The sequence below is a fragment of the Rhizophagus irregularis genome, chromosome 22, assembly GCF_026210795.1.
Source record: "Rhizophagus irregularis chromosome 22, complete sequence".
In the NCBI taxonomy this organism is placed as follows: domain Eukaryota; kingdom Fungi; phylum Glomeromycota; class Glomeromycetes; order Glomerales; family Glomeraceae; genus Rhizophagus; species Rhizophagus irregularis.
The window spans coordinates 3,302,746-3,326,094 of NC_089450.1; the positions used below are offsets into that span (position 1 = coordinate 3,302,746).

Consider the following 23,349-nt stretch of genomic DNA (forward strand, 5'->3'; position numbering starts at 1 on the left):
TTTGCAAATATTAAATTTAAGTCACACATTAACGATTTTGAAGAAAAAAATCACTGTATTTTTAATGAAGTGATACAAATAAAAGAAACAATAACAATAAATAAAAAGATAAGTAAATTACAATAATCAAGGAAAAAGATGCTAATAAAAATATGAAATAACAATGGAGTAATGGAAAGTAATAGAAGATGAAAGGGAGTAAAAAAGAGTATTGAGAAGTGATAGGAAACAAAAAGGAGAAATAGGGCATGATGGTAGATGAAGAGGAGTGATGGGAGACGAAAAGGAACGATGGGAGACAAAAAGAAATGATGGGAAGTAAACAGGAGAGAAAAAGAGATAATGGAAAATGAAAAGATGTAATAGAAATAATGGAGACGAAAAGTATGGAATAATGAGAAGTAATAGGAGGTGAAAAATAATGAGAGTCAAAAAATAAAAAAATGATCATAATAGGAGGTTGGGTAGCAAAAGATAGTAATGATAGATAACCAAGTAAAAAATAAAATCATGAAGTAAAAATACCATTTCTCCAAGTTTTTTGCCACTCAACATAATTCTCCAGTCTACATAATAGGGTGCTACTGGGTATTTAAAACTTAAACTTTGAAGTACTTGAGCGAGTAATGATAAGATTGAACGATTATTACTCAGCGGAAGAGTAAATTTTGCTATTATTAAATTTTCTGGCGTAATATTTAATGCAACTTTAAGTAATTCTTTAGTTCTTCGTATAATCTCTTGAAACCAAGTCTCATCATCACGTAAACAATGTAATGTGTCACACAAGTAAATTGACAAGTAATCATTATTATAATTTCGTTTTTTAATAGCATCACCATCTTTGCTAATTTGGAGTTGATTGGAAATTGGATGTGTATTTGTTATCGATGCTCTCTTGCATAATCTGGTTATTTTTCTATGAATTTCAGCAAATTTTGGTAAAGAATTATAGATTCTATCTCAAAGCTCTTTACTTCAACGCATTTTTGAAAGACAAACTTGTTCAAAAACCGCCACCCATGAACGTAAATGTAACTCGAATCGGCTATACTTTGGTTTGCGTAATAGTCGAATGGTGTTGGATCCGCTGAAACGATCAAAGTATCTCGAAGAACTTGAGGTGAAAATTCATTTTGAAAAAAAGTAATTTAAGAGCGTATATAAATGTTTTGGTTTAATCAAATTTTTTAAAAGTTCTTCTACTTTATCATTGGAGTAGTAATTCATTCTCTTCTAATTTGAGAAAGACGCACATGTGGCGGATAGTGCGTGACGAGTAGGATTTTGTTACTAAAAAAATTTCCAAGTTCCCCAGATACTTATGAAAAATGGAAACAAGGAAGGGTGACGCCGATGATGAAAAATGTCAAGTGATTTTTCGGGACTTTTTTTTCAGGTTACGCTGGGAAAATCGATCGAGAACGAAAACTTTATCTGATTTCATCAAACCATAATTTAATAATACTTTTTTAACCTAAAATTTAATAAATATAACTTTGTAATATTGATATAATATTTGTCATGAGATCTCCCTTCTGAATTTAAATTGTACATAATCAATTAAGCATAAAAAGTATCTATATTGTACAATTAATTGAATATAAACTAGTTGTCATATATATTTATAAAATATGGACAGTATCAATAAAACATTAATTAATATTTGTTGACTCTTGAATACTTTATAAATATATTTATAATCATTGAACTAGTAAAAATTTTTGGTTTAATTTTATTAAGACACACTCATCTCTTAAAAATCACTTCTAATGCAAGGTCCTCATAAGATTGTTATATACTGTATATGGGCCGAAATTATTATCATTAACTGAATTGATCACGCAGATTAAATTGTGGGTCATAAAAAATGATGGAACAATGACTTGATCGGTCATGTAAGGAGTCAATACCTTTCATTCTATTCCAATCAACTCCCGTATCCGATTGATTCTGCACATCTAATTTTACGTCTCAATCAATTTATAACAAATTACTAGAGCTCCTATCCGTTATCCATTAAAAAACGAATAGCCAATCTGACTAGAATAATGTTAAATTTTTCCTTTTTTAGAAATTATTGCTATGCAATCTCTTAAAAAGGACATTTCATTTTTTATGGATAGCTATCGTCAAAAAGGAAATGTTCATCTTATCGAGTCATAATTCTGGTTGGAATTATAAATTTTGCCTGAATTACTCCGCAAAAATATTGGGATATTCACGTAATATTATCATAGGCGTTCCAACAAAAGAATTTTCTATATACATATGCGAGAATTCGAGAAAGTTATTATTATATTTATATATTGTTATATTTTATCGGAAAAGTCATGAGAAGCATCATTATAATTAATACTTGAGTAATATTATTATATTCATTTTATTGATATTGAATTACTAAATCATTGAGAGAAATGTGCCCTAAATTTATTTTATCGAATTATAAGAATATAATTCAACATCACAATGCAAATATATTTTTCACTTTCTATTTAATTGAAGATATAAGCCACAAGGCAAGGTCTCATCAAATCGTTAAGTGTATTGGGTCGCATGTTAATAATAAAGTGTAAACTACCTTTCCAATTTTCTGATCAAAAAAAATGAATAATGCGTATATGACATACCAAATATTAAAATCATTTACAAAAAGTCACAAAATATTAGTGGAATATTCCAGGTCGGCGTAAGGACGATTTATACTAAATTAATTAGCATAAAAATAAAATCACGATTAAAGTTCGGATATCTAAGACATTTAAGACTCTGCAGTAACTAATGAAGCTCGTATATTTAAATTTTTATGTTGAATTCCCAACCTCGTATACTGTATACTACAATATTTACACCGAATGCGTATTTTTTTAAAAAAATTTATTTCAGTTTTAATTGATAAAATACATAATAATAAATGAATAAAATATGATAAAATAATTAAATTTGGTAAAAATAAAAATTATAGCTTTAACATTTGGGTTCATTTTCGAAATAGTTAAAAATTTTCCCAATCCCTAACAATAAAACGAACATAGAAAAATAAGTGGAAAGAATTACTACTTAATAATGATATAAAGTACCATATTTTGCGGTTAGTAAGCACCTCCAGAAAATAGAAGAATTATGGCGATTTTGGCCAGAATTATGAGGATCTTGGCCAGCATTAAGTGCAAAAAAAGGTGCTTATATACCGCAAAATACGGTATATTTAAAAGGGATCATATCCTAGAAATAAAGATTTTATAATCTAAAATAATAGTATTGGCTTAATTTAACAGCTTAGTTAATGGCCAAACTTATTAAAAAAGAATTAAGTAAAATTAAGAATAAAAGAAACATTTATTTCACCTTAAAATACATTAATTAAATCTGATTCTTAGGAAGAATTCTGAAATCTTGTATCTTGAATATTATCAGAAATAGTTCCGTTTACTGAATTTAAAAAATTATTATAAGCGTTATTATTATCTGAATATACTTGGTAAGTTCGTTGCGATTGAATTTGTTGAGGAGATTGAGATTGTTGCGATTGAATTTGTTGAGGAAATTGAGATTGTTGCGATTGAATTTGCTGAGGAAATTGAGACTGTTGCGTAGGTTGAATAATAGTATCAAAAGATTGTTGTTGAACACTATTTTGTTGATAAACGGGTTGTTGGACTTGTTGCTGAATCTGTTGTCGAATTAAAGATTGAATATTATAATGTTGTGGAAACTGATGATCGGGAATACAAGATAAATTTACTCTATTATTCAAGAATTGCGCAATTTCTAATGGATGTAATTCGGTATATGTAATGTAATAAATGCGTGTATCGTTATCATGTAAAGGAAAGTAAAATTCAAATGTATCGTTTTGAAGTGTGGGAGTTATAGTATTAATGATGAAAGTATTAGACATCCCTACATTGTTAATGGAAGTGCGTTGGTCATTGTTATTATTATCAAGAAAATGTGAAGGTGCAAAATTATTTCCAGTCTGATATATTGGTAAATCAGAATAACCATGAGAAGTTTGGTTATTTGTATTCATTGTTTCTAAATAAATTCTCAAATTATGATTGAATGTTCATCAACATAATAATATGTGCGTGATTATAATCTTTTACGAAAGAAAGCCGGGAATCAATAAAAAAATAAGCCTAAGCAGATATAAAATAGATCAAAAAAAGAAAAGGAATATACACAAAACATTAAAATCTTATGAAAAATGTAGGCGAAAAAGGAAAATGTAGTATATTTTATATACGTTTCGAGAGAAAATAAATTATATTACGCTAATGCGCCTATTTTCTGTTTCTAGTTCAACAAGCATTATTATTTATGATTATTTGCCTAAAGCGTTTTTTTTTTATTTGCTGAATTTTCTATTTTCTAACTATTTTGAGATTTTTCTTTATCTTCTTAATATCGGGTAAGGATTGTCAATAATATTAAAGCGCTTTTTTTTTTCTAACTATTCTTAGATTTTCATTAACAATAAAATCTTTGTCTTTTAACCTCCTTAGTATAGGGTAATGACCGTCAATAATTTAGGAACAATAAACCTTCCTACTATAGGGCATAGGGTAATGATCATCAATAGTCTATAGGGCAATGATCCGTCCGTAATTTGATATAGTAATGATCTGTTTGTCGCTTTTAAAACTCAATGAAAGATAATAAAATTATCGTTCTACAAAGTGAATAATTGATAAATTCATAAATATTGTTATGCTATCTAATGAGCATATGACCAATCTATGATGACACTCATATTATTTTGGCAGGTTGTACAAGGTCAACTGTTTAATCACTAGCCTTCCTAAATTAAGGCTAAAGGAAAAATTTTTGTGTGATATATTAATTAGTAAGTCTAGAACCAATATATGACGTAACTGGTTATTTGTCAATGATTCATAGCATTATAAACATATTAAGATGCGAATTTATGTATTTATGATATTGATAATTATGAAATAATTTTTATAACTTTCATAAATAAGTGCTACCAACCATTTTAAGTCTATCATCGTTAATTTCTTACCAAGACAAATCCTAATCTAACATGTAATCACTTATCTCTTTCTTTACTACCCACAAGGATCAAATTTTCCAAGATCAGTCCAATAATCTTTACGCTTTATTATCGTTATTAATAAATGATAAATAAAGTATCGAACTATTTTTTTTTAAATGTTTAAAAGACAAACTGAAAGTAGACGTTGTCCGTTTGAATTTTCAGTAAAATTGTAATTTAAAGACTTTGTGTTCCGCAAGGGTCGAGTCAAACCCGGGTTATTGACCCGACTCGTATTTAGGGGTCGGGTTGGGGTCGCATGATTTGATGACCCGTAACCACATGAACACGACCCGACCCGCCGAGTCGGGTTATACCTTTACTTTAACCCGGCGACCCGAATTTTTTTATTATATTTTTAACTAAAAATTTCAATTTTTTATATTAAATACAACTTGACGGGTTGGGGTCGAGTTCGAATAACCTCAAAACCCGACCCGACTCGACCCCTTCGGAACACTAAATAAATAAATTAAAGTTACAAATAAGTGTTTGAAGCAAAAAAGTTTGGAATAAATATTCTTTGTAGAATTAATGTTTTAGTCATTAAATTTATTTTGATTTTATATATAACAATAGACTTGCTATACACAAATTACATTTTGGAAATCCGAACTGCTTCGCAGTTTGGTGATATTTCAAACCCCCCTACCCAATAACTATTACTTAATAGTTTTAAAATTAAGAAAAAAATATTTGGTTTATTTAAAAGACAATTTTAAAAACAAAAAAACAACATACCATATTTTTGTCTTTCTTTTAACGAAATATCAAATTTATATTTACTTATCGCATTTGAATAAATTGGTGACGAAATATATCCGTCACTTAAATCACATGATTCCAAAGCCTATCTACATATAGATAGTGACCCGCAGATTTAAATGATTTAGCAGGTAGTCATTAAGCCAATAATCATCTATAATGACAAAGTTTTAAAATTTTATTTCCGTAATGTTAATATCCAACGGATATCCGGATAACGGATGATATTTTAACCATCATACCTAAAAAAGCATAGTAGTACATGTGAAAATTAATCTATATGACGTAATGCGTCAAAAATATTAATTTATCTAAAAAATATCAAACATCATGATCCTATTCGGCTGCATAATAATAATTATATGAGTCTTATCATATTGGCGAAGAGGATGTAGAAAATAATGTAGCGTTTTATGATCAATTAATGAAATATTACTATTTATATATTACCCCAAAAAATTAAAAATAAAAAAAAAAAGATGACACAGAATTTAAGTTTAGATTATTCTAACTTTTCAAGGTATAATACTAAAATAAAAAAGTAAATTCGCATATATACAATATTAAGCAACTCGTATTACTTTGCATAAATAATAATGTTTTTTAATGTTTTTCAAAGGAAACATAATGTCAATAAAACCATTTACAGTATATTCAAAAATAAGTTATTCAAAATAAACAATTGACGCCTAGATTGTCATTCATGCATAACTTTGTTTATTTTAAAAGTTGTTACACAAACATCTCATTTTTAAATTAGATCTATTATTATAATAGTAATAGTATGAAAAAAAAAATATGTAATATAAATATAACATACATATATATTTGTTTATTCGCAATCTGCAGTTTTTATCGTCAAAGTGAAACATAATCGGCTCCGATGTTTTTCATATCCAGTTATATTAACAGGTATTCGGTATAAATGATAGTAAATTATTATCGAATCTTGTACGAGATAGGTTGCTTTTTTATCCAGGTACAAATCTACTAAGTGAGTAAAGTGACCCGTCAAGTATCCGCGAAAATGACGGATTGAATCCGAATACTATCCAATTTACCAAAAAATTTCCAGATATGGATTCTTTTATCTGGGTACTATCACTAATCCGGGATGGAATATTCTAATTTTCGCTTTTATAAATCTTCTAGTATGCACATACTTTACTTATTACGGAAATTCATTGGATCAATAAAATTTATTTACATTGTTCATTTGTTCTATTTAAAAATCGAGAAAAAATTTTTTTTTTGACCAAAGATTAATTCATTATCGGGTACTAGTACCTGAAAAGAAACAACTTTATCAGCAGTTACAAGATAAAATTTTAAAATTCATTCAATATATTAAAAAATTATTTACGATTACTGTCGATTACTGTCTGAAAGATATCAGAGAATAAATTAAAAAAATTGTTAATATAAAAAAAAAAAATTTTTTTTCGGAGGAGCAAGTGGAATATTCCGAATTGATATCATTGTTCTGTATATCACGGTATATCACGTAGATCATTTCACAACATAAAAAAAAAAAATTTTAATGTTATACTTTTGTTGCTCAATTTATCTTAACAATGTCTCATTATTAAAAATTATTTATATTAATTACATAATTGGTTACGCTTAATAGTTGATTCTTTTTTTTATTACTCAAATGAATTTTGGTAGGCATAATTAGCTCAACTATTTAGATCTACAGCTAAATTTAATTATTTCGTCAACATATATTTTCACACGGCTGAAATAACAAAATTAAAAAAAAAATTAGTACTACATGTAATTATTAAATTAAAAATTTATAAAGAAAAAAAAATAAAAAAAATTCTAATAATATAAAAAAATAATGTTTATAATATAAAATTATAAATATACAATATCTATAACTCTATACTAGATACGTGAATATATCCGTTTAACATCATATCTCACAAGAACAAGGTATGAATTATTAATATTTTTAAATCTTTGTTCCACAAAGATTCAATTAAATGATATTTTCCGCTCCAGGCGAAGATCCTTTCTATTCTTTCTTAAATGTTGATATTAATATAACCTTGAGAATTATCTAAAGGTTGCTGTTGAAAGGTATTAATAGGTGCCAAATAATTAGTTAAATAATGTTTTAAATGAAATTCCAAATTTTCTTTATGTTGTTTTGAAAAAGTTTCTTGCTGTTGTCCATTAAAGTTTAATTCAACATTATAATCAATTTTGTTCAGCATCCAAACAATATAATTGTATCTAACTATTTCGCAATCAATCTTATAAATCTTTTTGTCGACTGGATGTTGAAAATAAAATACGTGCGTATTATTTGGTTGAACATTATTTTGATTTAAACAGTTGTGACAACAAATCATATCAAATGAAATTTCTTTACAAGTAATATTGTAAACTTGAAAATCATTGTATGGCTGATAATAGAATAAGTATTTAGCCATAACAACATTATTTTGAAGTTGAGGAAGGTTGATAGATGAAGAAATTTGAGACGCTTGATGACCTTGATGACCTTGAATGGATTGAATGGATTGACTAATAGTCATCGGTTGCATATTACAAGAATTTTGTTGCTGCTGATGTTGATTATTAATGTTCATATTCTCTCTTAAAAAAAATTGTCAAATAATTAAATTTCGAGGTAAAGGCAAATTTTTTTCTTTTTTTTTTTATTAAAAAATAAATAATTACATATACATTAAATTTTATTTGTATGACTAAACATTCTCAAGAAAAAAAAGCTAAATTTTTTGACGATATTTATAAGAAAAAATAAGTGTTTTTTAATTGGTAGTTTTCTTCTGAACTCAGTATCGACTCAGGACACGGAAATAAACTCCGAAACCAATTGTTCTCAAAAAGATAATATAAACAAAAATGAATGAAAAATATAATTTATCGGGTCACAAATCAATAAAGATTAAAACAGAAATAAGATTGATTTTAAGTTGAAACAACGAATCAAACAATAGATGTTTAAAAACGTATTACGATATATTTTATGTGTCAAATAACATCAAAAATATAAAATTATTAATGAATACTAATTAAGTAATAATACAGAAAGTTAAACAATTTGACGATTTATTGCAATGATATGATTTACTAAATCAAAGCATAAATTTCATAATCGAAAATTCTTTTCTTGAGTCTTTAAGTAAAATTAAACGTTAAATTGCGATATAAGTGCGACAAAATTTAAGATGAGAATTTAACTAGTGTCGAAAATAATGTTCCCGTGAATCTTACCGTCTTACTATTTGATATTATTTCACGTAGGGTGATTCTCCGTCTGTCATTACTATGTAGTTTTACCTTTGGTAGTTAGTTAGTTCAGATTTCATCCTAGAAGAATATTATTGACACTTTTTAAGTAAAAATTGAAAGATATTATTTTAACAATGGGTTTATGAGTAATCATTATAAGAGTGCATTTTATGAAATCATAACACATGACAGTATAAATTACACATGGGACATCTGGGACGATCGTCACAATAACCCTTATTTGAAGTTTTTTGAAACAATAACTTCGCAAATCTTTTTTTTTAACACAAATTAACTATAATTACTAAAATTTTCATTTTTTTTAGAAATAACTTAATATGGATTTTAAATGGTTTAAAGAAACCCTTTTTCACGGAGTTGCATTATTTCGTTTTATTCAAAATGAAATTTTCCGTTAAGGTTAGTCAATTCCGGTTAATTTAATTAAATATATTTCTTATTTTAAAAACAAAATTTTTTTTTTTATATTATTTCTAGAATAATTAATTTATTTGTTTCTCAACTTGTATGAATGAAATACCGCGCGCAATTGAAAAATTATTATATAATATAATCCATTTTACAAAAAAAAAAAAAAAAAAAAAAAATCTAAACCAAATTGTTTGTACTGGTCAACTTTCACAAGACGTCGATACCATCAGCATCATCTCGTTAAAGACAAAAGATATATATTTAGTACAATAAGAAATTTTTAAATAACCACTAAGATAGTGACGCTAAATATGTTAGAAAGTATGTCCGGACTTATATGTATGCTGCGGTGCGTAAATTATTTATTATTAAAAAAATTTTATCAAAATTCTTGTTTAAAAATGAAATATTTATACACGTGGGACAGTTGAAACAAAAAAAAATAAATATTACTGGGCAAGAATTTTTTCTTATCATCATATATGTATGCGGTGCGTAAATTATTGATTACTAAAAAATTTTATCAAAGTTCTTGTTTAAAAATGAAATATTTATACACGTGGGACAGTTGAAACAAAAAAAAAAAAAATATTACTGGCATATTAATTTTTTTTTTTTGTCATTTAAATTATGTTTATACCAAAAAAAATAACATTTTTTGTTTTTTCGATTTTTTTTTTTTTTGTGATTTGTGCATATAATAAGACAATATTTATTATCATAAAATATTATATATGTGAATGAATCCTAATAAACGCTTATAAGTAGCTATTTTTAGACTTCATTTGAGATGGATGATTATTTATATAAAAAGAATTTTGGAAGTTTAGACTTTTTATTATATATAGTAAAATTTCCTGTGCACAGTAGTACATATATAAATTTGGATTTATTAATTCTTCTTTGTAATACGGTTATGGAAAAAAGATTATAAAAGAACCTTTAAATTCCGCAATTGATATTTCGTTCGAATTATTACTTTTCTTTTTTATTTATTAAGATAATATCTTATAACCTTTCATTATCTCTTATTTTCAATTGTCAAAATTGTTTCGTTATTGCAAAGAAATAACAAAAGACATGCGTATATAGTATATACCTCACAGGCTCACAATAAACACTAAGCTCAATTTTATCGATGTATCGGTTCGTCAAAACTTAATCGTTAATGTCAAGATAGTTCGTTCAGAGAATCTCGATGCTCTTTGATTGCTCAAAATTAGAACATAATATGTTGATCGACTTTTGATGTCGATACGATTTCCCCGGGAAAGCATTTACCTACAACGTAATAGTTATGCTCTTGTCGAAATACCATTAAAGGATATTGAAGATTTGATTTTAAATAAACGGTTCACACCATTTCCTCCTAGATATATCAAAAGAATTTCAATTGAAAAAATTGGATATAATGAAATTTTTGAAAACTTATGGATATAAACGTGACGCAGAACCCAGAAGCCTATGGATATAAACGTGATTGAATTCATAATAAAGGATAAATGCTAACATGACAGAGTTACTTGAAGTGCACGTGATTTGATTCGTAAATAAAAATACGCGCATAACCTTAATTAAGAATTTGTTAAACGGTGTACCGAACATTTGGCGCACACGCTGCATGATTTTTGGAATTTATTTGCTTTGAAAATAGTATCTTTATTATGAAGTAAGTTTAATGATTCGTTTACAGCAGCTTTGAGCTTATTTTCAGACTCAAAAAAATTTTCTCCGAAAAATTTAAGGTTACCGTTTCGATTAAGAGAGTTGGTGATGGAAGTGCTCTTTTCATGAACAAGTCATTAACGTTATTACAAGTCCCATGATAGAAAATTTCAGTAGTTTCCATAAGTTCACCGGGTCCGGATGAATAAGGAATCCTTCCGCAATTACGTTATCTTCAACGGAAGGATAAGCTTATTTTCAGACTCAAAAAAAATCTCTGAAAAATTTAAGGTTACCGTTTCGATTATACGAGAGTTGATGTGGAAGTGCTTTTTCATGAATTAACGTTATTACAAGTCCCATGATAGAAAATTTCAGTAGTTTCCATAAGTTCACCGGGTCCGGATGAATAAGGAATCCTTCCGCAATTACGTTATCTTCAACGGAAGGATAAGCTTATTTTCAGACTCAAAAAAAATCTCTGAAAAATTTAAGGTTACCGTTTCGATTATACGAGAGTTGGTGATGGAAGTGCTTTTTTCATGAAAGTCATTAACGTTATTACAAATCCCATGATAGAAAATTTCAGTTGTTTCCATAGTGAGTTCACCAGGTCCGGATGAATAAGGAATCCTTTCGCGATTACGTTATCTTCGACGGAATGAAATTGATTGCGAATGTGTGCGGGTAGAACATTATTTAAGTCCAGTTGAAATCCTTTTGATATAAAAGTAAATGGAATGAATCGTTTAGTTAAAAACAAATCCTCGATATCCTTTAAATTTTTTTCTCAACAAGCATATCGTGGCATAATTATTTATCATATGCTTGAGGTCCAAGTTCCCATATCATTTATTTAGAAGAAAAGCTTCATTAATTGGATGAATAATAAATGAACACGAATTGCTTGCCCAGGGAGATTGGATTTTTTTGTTGTAGAAGTATGAATTTATCAACCAACATTATGTTCTGTATGATTTAATAAATTTTGCTCATACATTTCATACATTCCAAAGTGCACAAGCAATCTTTGAAATAAAATATCTTGATATGGGAACTTTCAATGTGAATAATACAGGTAAATTGACACGATAAAGAGAAGAATCCGAAAACTTTATCGCGTTTAATAAAGATAAATAAAAAATTTTTTCTTAAAATTCTTGATATGAAACCTTTGCTTATATAAAAAAAAAAAGAAAAAGATCCAGACTTACCTACCGCAATTTTTTTTTTTCATATGACTTTCAATATATACTAAGTTAGGTAGATTCAATAGTAAATAGTATCCCGATTATCCGAGTATCTGAAACCAGTTATATTGCATAAATGTTTTATACTCCGAGATTACCGAAATTGTAATAAGGATATATTAGGTTGATAATAAGATAGAAATAAAAATAAATCGAAAAATGTATTTTAACAAATATTCCCTGTTTATTTCCGGAAATTTTTATTTTCAAAAGTCATTTAATAAATGAGTAGTAGTTAGTAAATCGGCCGATAATGATGTATCACGTACGTACCATATTTGGGATTGTATCTTTTTATAAAAAAAAGATCTTTCCTAATATGAAATAGACCACCCTAATAATAGTCGTATTGATGTAATAGTACTGCTGCGGTCAATTAGTCTTCTGACTTTGCCGAAACGCCAACAAGTCACTAAAAATTCGCCCCTAGTTAATTGTAGTTTCGTCTTTCTCCAAAAAAGTTTCAAAGAGAATTTTGGGAAGTAGCTTTACTTTATAATAGGGTGTAATACAATAAAATTTCTTAAAAGTCGTGCAATGAATGTTACTTCGCGTACCTTTCTGTAAAATTTATTCCTTTCATTATCATACAGAATAAAAATCATTGTATAAATTACGCATTCAATGTAATAGATTTTGCAAAATTACGTAACTAATACATGAATAAAGAATATATATAATAATATAGAATTAGTTCTAATATATATCATGGTCAATTGGTCATAAGACTTGTGGAACCTTGTTTAACTATTGTTTTATTTATTTATTCAATGAACCCTTTTTCTCTTAATAAGGAATTGATATTTCATTGTCGAGTTTATTTTTTTAAAGTTAAAATTTAAAAAAAGTCATCTTACATTTAAGGATGAAAAGATCGACACAGTATATGTGTCAATGTGTCATCGACGATAATACCATATTTAAAATAGTTACTCTAAATACTTAGTGTTGCAAATAAACGTCTAGAAATCGTAAAAAAATTGATTGTATTTACATTTTTAGTTTATTAAATTTCGTCATGTAGTACGTATTATGTGCTAATAACAACAATTCAATCTTTATGTTTGAAACGTGCGGGACGGAAATGAAAAATCATTGAATTATGCTTTTTATATTATTACTACTAATAGGTTCCCCCCTTTAAATATACCAAAATTGGGTTATTTCAGTAACTTAGATTTTACCTAATTTCAAACGTTTAATCATGCAAACCCCTGTTTATTACACAAATATTTTGCGGTTGTATGTAGATCATAAAAGGGATAAAATATTTTGTAAAAAAAAAAAAATGCATGATCGTAATTTATGACGAACAACACATTCAATACTATAATGTCGTTATTGTATTAATATATTTTTCGCTTAAAGTTTCCTAATATGTGCTTATATTTTACTTGTTGTATTTATTGGGAATGTAAAAAGAAATAAAATAGGTCATGAATTAGAGATTTTTTTTTTTTTTTTAAATCTGAAAAAAAAATTTTGAACTTTGTCATTTTTTTCTATTAAAACCTTTAGTTATTATCTCGTTATATCTTAAAAAAAAAAAATACTTTCTACACATATTCCACAAAGTAATCATGTCGATGGATCCATATTTTAATTTACCACAGACAGCTAGTGATGATATTTATCATGATAACTTTGTTATTATGGACGATAAAAACAATTTTATTTCCGACGACATGAATATTTTCTCCGATCACAATTATCAATACCCTATTTCTGATGACTCAAACAATACTGGTGTTACTATTTCTCACCATAGCTATCAGAGATCTATTTCAAGTGATACATCATTCGATAACGTTGATTTTTCCTCCGATAACTGTAAGTCGAGCGATCATAATACGATTTTTCCCCATAACGATCCAACTCCTAATTATGATAATCAACAGTTTATCTCTAATGACAATCGTTCTAATAATATTAATTACAAACCCAATCCGCAATATACTGATCCAAATCAATATCAGTCTAGTAACTTTCCTTCTCTTAACTCAATTAATATTACTATTCATTCACCTCAGGAAAATCTTACTGAAATACTCAAATTTGGAATCAAAATTATTATTATGCCATTGACCAGTGATAAATAACTAGATCACTGATATACAATTTGGCGATGTGATATTTTGATGCCTATAATATTTTTTTCATTTTTTTTTCTTTTTTTTCTTCTTTTTTCTTCGTTTTTTTTTTTTCTTTTTTTTATTCTTCTTTTTCTCCATTTTTTTTTCTTTTTTTTTCTTCCTTTTTATTCTTTTTTTATTCTTTTTTTATTCTTTTTTTTATTTTTTTTATTCTTTTTTATTCTTTTTTTTATTCTTTTCTCTTTTTCTTCCTCCATATTAATAATTGAATAGAGTTCTAGCAGGTATAGAACTACAAACAATTATTGTATCACACATATTATTCAGCAGGTAGTCCTCAAATTTTTATTAACGTGCGTAAATATTAGTATTTTACTTCAGTTTGAGATTAGTTTTCTCAAAATTATTATTTGTTTAATTAATTATTAGATTTAATAAAGCACGAAAAGATTTAACTTTAAATCATCAGGATTAGATTGTGTTGGAAGTGGTGTTTAGGGTTAGGAAATTTGTCAGTTATGTCCGTCACACTCCATTTTTACCGTACCGCTTTAAACATCACAGTGATGATTACTCTAGTTTAAATCACTACATTTTAATTATAAACGTTTTTGATTTTTTTTTTTATTTATTTAATAACTTAATATTATTTGAAAAGTAATATAACTTAATTCTTTTAACACAAAGTACTATATTTTAATCTTAATCAGATCTGTTTGCAGCAAACAGATGGCTGTTATAAGGAAGGCACATAATAGAAACTTCCTCCAGAATCAATAGAACTTATATTACAAGTCTAACAAAAAAAGCTTGAAGTAACATTATAATACATTTCTAACTACCGTGTTCGGAGACGTACTCTACCGATACTCTTTAGAGTAATTTTTGGCAACACGCTTCATATCTCCGGAACCTCACATTTATAAAATTAGTCAAAAATTTATAACTAAAAATAATATAATATATAAAATTTTATACTCAATATTACTTACACAAAATAATTAATAATAATAAAGTGACTTTGTTAGTAAGATCGTTAAAATACTGTATATAGCGTATATTTATTTATATCATATTTGTTAATTTCCCAAGTTATAAAATCTTAATATTTGTTTTAGGTTCATTCATTTCATGAAACAAATAGTTCAAAATTTTCTTCAAAATTTAGCGCGTCTCAATTACTATCACAGTAATCGGTATGCTTCCATAATTTATAATATACTAGCTAGTATGAAATCTTATTAATAAAAATACATGTTTTTATCCGATATTTTTTTTCGTGTGAACATAATTTATGATTGTTATAATTTGAAGGTTAACTGAATTTATGATAATTCCCTTAATATACTGTATTTAAATACACAGTGAAATTCGATAAACCGGATATTCGATAAACCGGATTTGGGCCTAAACCGGACTTTTTTGCTGGAACCAAATCACGTATATTAAAATAGGCTCGATATACCGGAGTTTACTAGTAAAAGCTCGATATTCGCTATAACGGATCAATTTTCTAACCAGCTATAGTAAAAATGATTCGATAAACCGGATCACGTGACTGGAAACCAATAAAATTTAAGTAACGTGATTCGGTAAATCTTAATTTTGGCCGGAATTATAAAAATCTTAATTCCGGCTGAAGTTAAGTATTACTTATATATTCAATGAAAATATTTTATATTCATTTTCATGACCTCTATAACTTAAAACTAGATGAAAAAATCAAATTATGGTGTATATTAGTTTTATTAGCATGAAAATTTTTTAAAAATTTAATATAATAGATTTTCAATATATCGAAATTTTTTCGCTAAACCGGATATCCCGATAAACCGGATATTTTTAGTGGAACCGATAGATCCGGTTTATCGAATTTCACTGTGTATATGAATGCTTTACATTTAAATTTTACTTACACTCATTTTTTTAGTTTCTCTGAAAAATTAAAATTTGAAGGGATGGATGGTAACGGACTAACGGTCAGTTACGGTACATTTCGCCGAAGCAACTTTGCCGAATTCATTTCACCAAATCATCCATTTCGCAGGAATTCCACTTTACCGAATTCCATTTCGCAAAATGGACATTTCGCCGAAAATGGTAGCGATTAAAAAGTATTCATCGCGCAATGAAAATAAAAATTAAATTATTTTTAGAGATTTTTTTTTTCCAGGGTATTATCACTTTAACATTCAAGTAACTGATATTGATTGTTAAGCAATAAATAATTAACTTTATTTTCCTGAAAACATTTATTCACGAAAAAGTATCGAGATAAACTTAATAGAAAATTGCTAAAGCTCACCAGCGGTGATTGTACCAGCATTATGATGCACTTTTGGCCTGAATTAAAATCTAATAAAACACTGACCGGTATTACATCATAAATCCACCACTGGTAACCGTCACCACTGGTGATATTTAGCAATACTAAATTCAATAAAATTAGCTAATTCAAAAATTTTTCTAGAGAGGATTTCTTTATGAATTTAGTATAAAACAATAAAATAACCAAATGGAATAAATAATTTTTCAGCAAAATGTCCATTCAATAAAATGGCTTCGGCAAAATGGAATTCGGTGAAATGGTATTTCGGCGAAACGTCCTTTCGGCGAAATATCTTTTCGATCAACGGTCACATTTGATTGCGCGCATTCTTTTAGGGTCGAAATCATGATAATTTCGGCCAGTCCCTAAATATGGTAATAACTTTTCAGCTGTATATTTCAGGATGGCGTTTAACTGAACAAGCAATTATTTACAGCTGATTTCATAATGTACGGGACACCTAATAATAGTTACCGAGAGACAACTCGGTACATTCGGTAAAACTCGGTAAAGTTCAGAATAAGGTAAAACCATATCGTTAGATTCGGAGCAATGGTCCGAGCACAGTGGTGTAGTTTTTATTTTCTTCGAGTTTCTCTCGGCATGGAGTAAAAATGATGGGTGTCCCGTATATTATGAAATCAGCTGTAACAGAAGAAAACGAGAGTACTTTATTATTTATGGAATCGGCCGAAAAAGCTTTAACCGGTTAATGATTAGTTGAATGGTGCTTTTATCGTTAATTAAATGGTTAACCCTACTTGGGTAATGTTGTTAAGTCCGATTTGGACGATTTGGGTCAGCCAGTTCGACGTGAGAGTCGGTGGCTCTACCTTTTTTTTATAGGACTTAATATTTAGTATTCATCGAAAAAAACCAAACTTTTTTTTAATGAATGATTTTTTGTTGTAATTATAATGACACATATAACTAAGATTAATTTGAATATACGAACTCCATTATTGATCGGCCCAACCGTATCGATTAAATTCTCGCTGGCATTAAATAATTATCATTTAATTCTGGCCGAACACTCAACCCTGGTCAAAATTATACAAACATCAACATTTATATAGCAACTTTAAAATTTTTTTTATTTTTTACAGGCATATTACAAAGATAATGAAAATTGATCTTTAATAAGGAAACAAAAAACTAAAATTTAGCTAAAATTGAAAATAATACTTAAATGTGAAACAAAAATATATATATTTTTTTTCATTTAATATCTTTTTTTTTTACCTTTTTTTTTCTATATATAATTTCTTAATATTAAAATGAATAAGAAAAAGTTTTTTTTTTACTTTAATATTTTTTTAATTTTTTTTTTTTTAAATTGTAATTTTATGTATAAAGTAAGAAAAAAAAAATATTTTTTTTAATAATTTCTTTTTTTTTTTATAATTATATTTTTTTTCAAACCATTTTTTAAATTGAGATTTTTATTGTCGCTTGCATGTGCCTAAATGAAAGAGGACCCATTGAAAAATTGATTAATAAATGGATCATTCGTAATCGGCTGTTGGGGGAGGCTTGCAATTAGACTTATTATATCTTCATTATTGGTTGGCACATTAATTTGGCGTCTGTTTCTTCTTCGTCTTCTAAGTTGATTGCGTCTTCTCATTTGATTAATATTTCTTAAGGGTCGTACTCTAAGCGTTAGGACAGTGATAGGCGTCGTTTGAAAACTATATTATTATTAATTGAATCGAAAATAGATTAACAGTTAATATGTGAAAATAATTAAAAATTTATGTCTAACTGAAATAATATTTCTTATTTACCTTAAAAAACTTCCTTGGCCTGAAAAATTATCAAATTTTGTTAAATTAGTAGGTTTACCATTTTCGCAGCCGCCTTTAGATGAATATTCGTGTGGCTGATAAATATGCGGATAAGCTTTAAAGTCTATTTGAAGTGCTTTTGGTTTAGGATGAAATGGAATGAATTGTTTATTTAAAGTCAAATCATTGAGATATTTTAAATTCTTTTTCTGAATCTTGACATGATTTATCACGTGATAAACTGCGGAGAGAAAATGAAACAATTTCATGACATCTTCTTTGGAATATAACTCTTCATTAGTGTTAACTAATTGTTTGTGCCCTTTATCTAATAAATAGGCTAACACGGATAAAGATAGATCGTTCTCCCAAAATGATTTGATTTTCTGTTGAAAAGCGCGTATTCTATCAGCATCAAGTTGACCAACGTTATGTTCTGTTTCAAATTGGATCAGTTTTGAGTCATAGCTTCTAAAATGCATCAATAATCTTTGAATAAAGTATTTTGATATGAAAACTTTTCTTGCAATTAATGCTTGACATACTGGTATATCAATAAAAGTGGGACCTAATCTTACTGCGTGATATAACGCATGAGCTTTTCTATAATGTACTAATAACCATTCAGTCTTAGCATAAGGATCTTTGGCAATAACCGACCAATCTTGACAAGTCAAAGATAAATTAAGTGGATATTTGACATATTTAAATATCTTAATTTTAATTTCATTTTCAATATATTGCATTTCGGATGATCTTGAATAGTATGAATAACACATTAAAATATATGTATATATGAAAAGATTATATATTTCAGAATGATCGATAAGGAGGATTAGAAATTATGATATTTTTTCTTTATTTTATTTCTTTATTTTTTTTTTAAAAAAAAAATGAAAGAAAAACGTTACAAAAATTCGAGGCATTTTTATATTTCTCAGACCGCCGATCAAATAATTATTTGATCATTTAATTAACGTTTCACTATAATTTAACGTTTCACTAAGCATAACTTAAAGTAATATTAAAATCAACGAAATATAATATATTAAAAAAAAAAAAGAAAAAAATATCAAAAAAAGAAATCTCAAACGGTTGGCGTTTTTTTTTTGATTCAAGTGTTAACCGTCAATATTAAATGTTAAACACAAATTTACAAAAAAAAAAGATGATTGAACAAGGTTTTGAATTTAAATGACGAAAATGATGCAAAATAATGAGGCGTAAAAAAAAAAATTTTTATGTAATATCGTAGAACGGTTCAATATTCCGAAAGAAAAAAATTATAATAAAATAGACTGCCATTGTTTTATTATAATTTGTCTTCACCCTAAATAACTTCTAATTTATTATACATATAATAATGAAATACTTATCAAAAAAAAAGCATTTAAATTATGTCGTGCTGATATATAAAAAAAAAAAATCTCATCGAAAAAAAAAATTAAAGGAAAAAGGCAATATTAAATCTATTTCATAAACTTCATATTTTCGGATGATATGTCCGATACGTGAGAAACCAAATAAAGTTTTGTAATACGATAATTTTAGATTTACAAAATATTTTTGTGCGTAAATCAAAGACAAAGAAATTTATTGCCATACAGCAGGTTTTTAAACCTGAATTTCTATCGGGGGAACAATATTTAAATTGTCACATTAATGCATAAATATAAATGTCAATTTGAAAGTGATGATTAATGCAAATGAATGTTTGTGCAATTATCACATTCACTGATTTTCCACAAAATGAAATAGGTACAACCTCTCACAATAATATATTTTGTACGAACTAGATAAATTTTAAGTCTTAATTAAATGTAAAATTTTTTGTACAAACTTATTGAAACAATTTGGAACACTTAATTACTTAAATACTAAGTACGCCGTATTATTCTTTAACAATTATGGTGATTAACGCAACATGAGGCTAAATTATTACCACATAAGCTTTGTGCACATCGCTGATCCAACTTTACCTTATTTAAATAACTTAATGATTCCCCTCACATTTTTATAAGAAACATAAGGTTTAATTTATTTACTTATATTTTGTGGATCTTTTTTCCAAATTAAAAATAGTTGAAAAGTTAAAATAAAAGCCTAAGAAACGATAATATAATAATTTAAAGAGAAAATAAAATTTTACGTGTTTAATTCATAACTTCTGTGGTGCCAAAAAATTTCTTTTACAAATATAAATTTCTCCCACGTTAGTATATGAAAAATATGAGCATCAAAAGTAACCTCATTTATGCACTACTAATTATTGACGTTATTGATGAATAAATAATTTTTTTTTTTTGACATATTAAAGTCCCGGTAAAAAAAGAAATCTTCCATCTATAATCCGAAACATCATTAATCATAAACTGTATTTTTGTGTGATCGTTGTATTGTATCACAAACATTTTATATAATACTATAATTAAAGCATCCATCATAAAAAATTTTTCATTTGAACCTTATTTATATATTGGCATTTATAGGAAAATGCAAAATTACATCATATTATTTTCGATATTGTTTCTTGTTCCAATCTCAAAATTTCTTCTGTTGGCGAAATTTCACATAATATTTCTTTAAGGCACCTTTTCGGTTATATAATCAATTTATGATGAAAGAGTTTCATTTATATGTTACCAAAACGAGAAAATTTAAGATCTCCGAAATTCGGAATACTAAATTTGGTCTTTAGATCGATGATCATATCTCATCTCTAAAAATTTAGAAATCTGATACTCAATTTGCATTTAATTGACTTGTCAAAACATTATTCGCTTTCGTCTCGTACTTTTTTTTTTTTTCCAAAGATCATAATTTCATACATATTATAAATAATTATAAATAATTAGTATAAATAATTATTACCACAGAAAGTGAATGATTTAGTATACTGCATGCATAGCATATACTGCATGTATAGCATAAGAAGGATTTGTGTAACAAAAAGAGAATTATTTTTGCACACTAAAATTTTGTCATGTATCCCCAAAACATAGTTGTATTTTACAAAGAACAATCAAAAATCTTTTGTGAAAAAAAAAAAAAAATGTATGTCGACCCTTCCTTGTAGAATTTACAGCCGAAATAATGAACTTATTATCCTCCTACCTCTCTTAAATTCTAATTATTTATATAATTTTAAATTTTGAATTATTCGTTATTTTAAATACCTAAGGTAGAAACTGGCCGCAAAATATCTCTACAGGATCCAATTATTAATTTTTTTTTTTTATGATCGCAAGTTCGCAAGTTGTAATTATTTACTTTATTCAATACAAGGAACGTATTTTATAAACATTCCTGTTTCTAAAAGATATAAAACAAAACTGAGTTCATCACGGGACCGCGGGATTCGATGCTACAGAAAATCCCTGTATGAATACATGTCAAAAACTTGACATTATTCACAGCATATAATCTCATCATCTCACGTGATATTCACTTAATACAGTATATGTGAAACAATAAAAAAAGCCTCTATGTGGGCTCGATGACCCTGCTTACAATTTTAGTCAGACAAGCGAAATCTTTGTAAATCACTACTGCGTTTGCGATTATTGTTACACGGTCCTCACTCAAAACAAAAAAATAATAAATCAACAAAACAATAAAACAATAAAAATAATACTTCACTATTTACTTCATGCCAAACGTATCTTTTCGTACAATTACACCGTAATTGCTCGATAGGACTTTGCCGTCGGCGATGTTAAAAATTAAAGGCCAAAGTTTTGATTGGAAAATGAAGAGTAACTGCTATTTTGTATTATCATTTTTCTTTTCAAACTCATTATGCTTATATTGTGTGCACCCATATTTTTACTACATAATTTTAAATAGTAAAAAAATTTTGTTTTTTTTTTGTCATTCCCTTAAACATGTATCACAAAACAAATTGTTTGCACTACTCCCGTGATTACAAATGCGAAATATATATGTGATCGGCGGGCCACAGTAATTTTCACCGACGCCCGATACCGATTTTCACGCCCGGTGATCTTACGCAGCAATAGCATATTCATTAATAGCGGTGAAATATAATTGCGTGAAGAATAGCGTCGGTGACGGTATCAGCAGGGAATTAATGATTCATATTTCAACGGTTAATCGGTTAAATTCATAGCTAGCCTGGTTAGCCTCAATGCTCTATTACGTAACAGAACCTTGGATATATCCCACATTTCCGTATGTCAGTTCGCCAACAATGAAATTATTGATGCACAAACACATGCATCATATCGCAAAAAAGATATAGTTAATCGATATAACGTAAAAAAAATTTTTTTTTTATTTACTATTATAGTAAATAATTTTAAAATATTTTGTCCCATTATTATTATAGTTAATTAATTTTTATTGTCAACATATAGATTTAATTGATAATTTATGTTAATTTATTTACCATTTAAATTCTGTAGATGTAACAAAACATGACAGATAAAACAAATGAAAAGATTTGAAACTATTTTGTAGGACTCAAAATTCTTTTAATTGGTTGAACTTAATTTTAAATATTTGACCACAAATTTTAGTTCTAGCCGGAATTAGAATTAACCTTATTCATTATAAAATGAATATAGAAAAAAGTAAATTTTACATCACTTTCTAGAAGACATAATTTGAAAATTTACAGAATCTATTTTATAGTAGTACATGTTTCACCGGTTTTACCGGTTCAAATCTCTCAAAAATTTAG

The 23,349-nt window shown here is 27.3% G+C and overlaps 4 protein-coding genes across 4 annotated transcripts; 1 reads left to right on the top strand and 3 right to left on the bottom strand.

Annotated features, from left to right (window-relative positions):
• Nucleotides 1–3,376: 3,376 nt before the first annotated feature.
• OCT59_014884 (uncharacterized protein) lies at nt 3,377–4,033 on the bottom strand (the record flags this gene model as incomplete). Its single annotated transcript, XM_025329330.1, has 1 exon — nt 3,377–4,033. One exon carries the CDS (start codon nt 4,031–4,033, stop codon nt 3,377–3,379), a length of 657 nt encoding a protein of 218 aa, XP_025186846.1.
• Nucleotides 4,034–7,854: 3,821 nt separating this feature from the next.
• On the bottom strand, nt 7,855–8,424 carry OCT59_014885 (uncharacterized protein; the record flags this gene model as incomplete). Its single annotated transcript, XM_025324321.1, has 1 exon — nt 7,855–8,424. One exon carries the CDS (start codon nt 8,422–8,424, stop codon nt 7,855–7,857), a length of 570 nt encoding a protein of 189 aa, XP_025186847.1.
• Nucleotides 8,425–14,018: 5,594 nt separating this feature from the next.
• OCT59_014886 (uncharacterized protein) lies at nt 14,019–14,537 on the top strand (the record flags this gene model as incomplete). Its single annotated transcript, XM_025324322.1, has 1 exon — nt 14,019–14,537. One exon carries the CDS (start codon nt 14,019–14,021, stop codon nt 14,535–14,537), a length of 519 nt encoding a protein of 172 aa, XP_025186848.1.
• A 3,785-nt stretch (nt 14,538–18,322) lies between these two features.
• OCT59_014887 (uncharacterized protein) lies at nt 18,323–19,393 on the bottom strand (the record flags this gene model as incomplete). The annotated part of the gene is made up of 2 exons (XM_025331501.2): nt 18,323–18,551; nt 18,648–19,393. The coding sequence occupies 2 exons, from the start codon at nt 19,391–19,393 to the stop codon at nt 18,323–18,325; spliced, it is 975 nt and encodes a 324-aa protein (XP_025186849.2).
• Between the last annotated feature and the right edge of the window lie 3,956 nt (nt 19,394–23,349).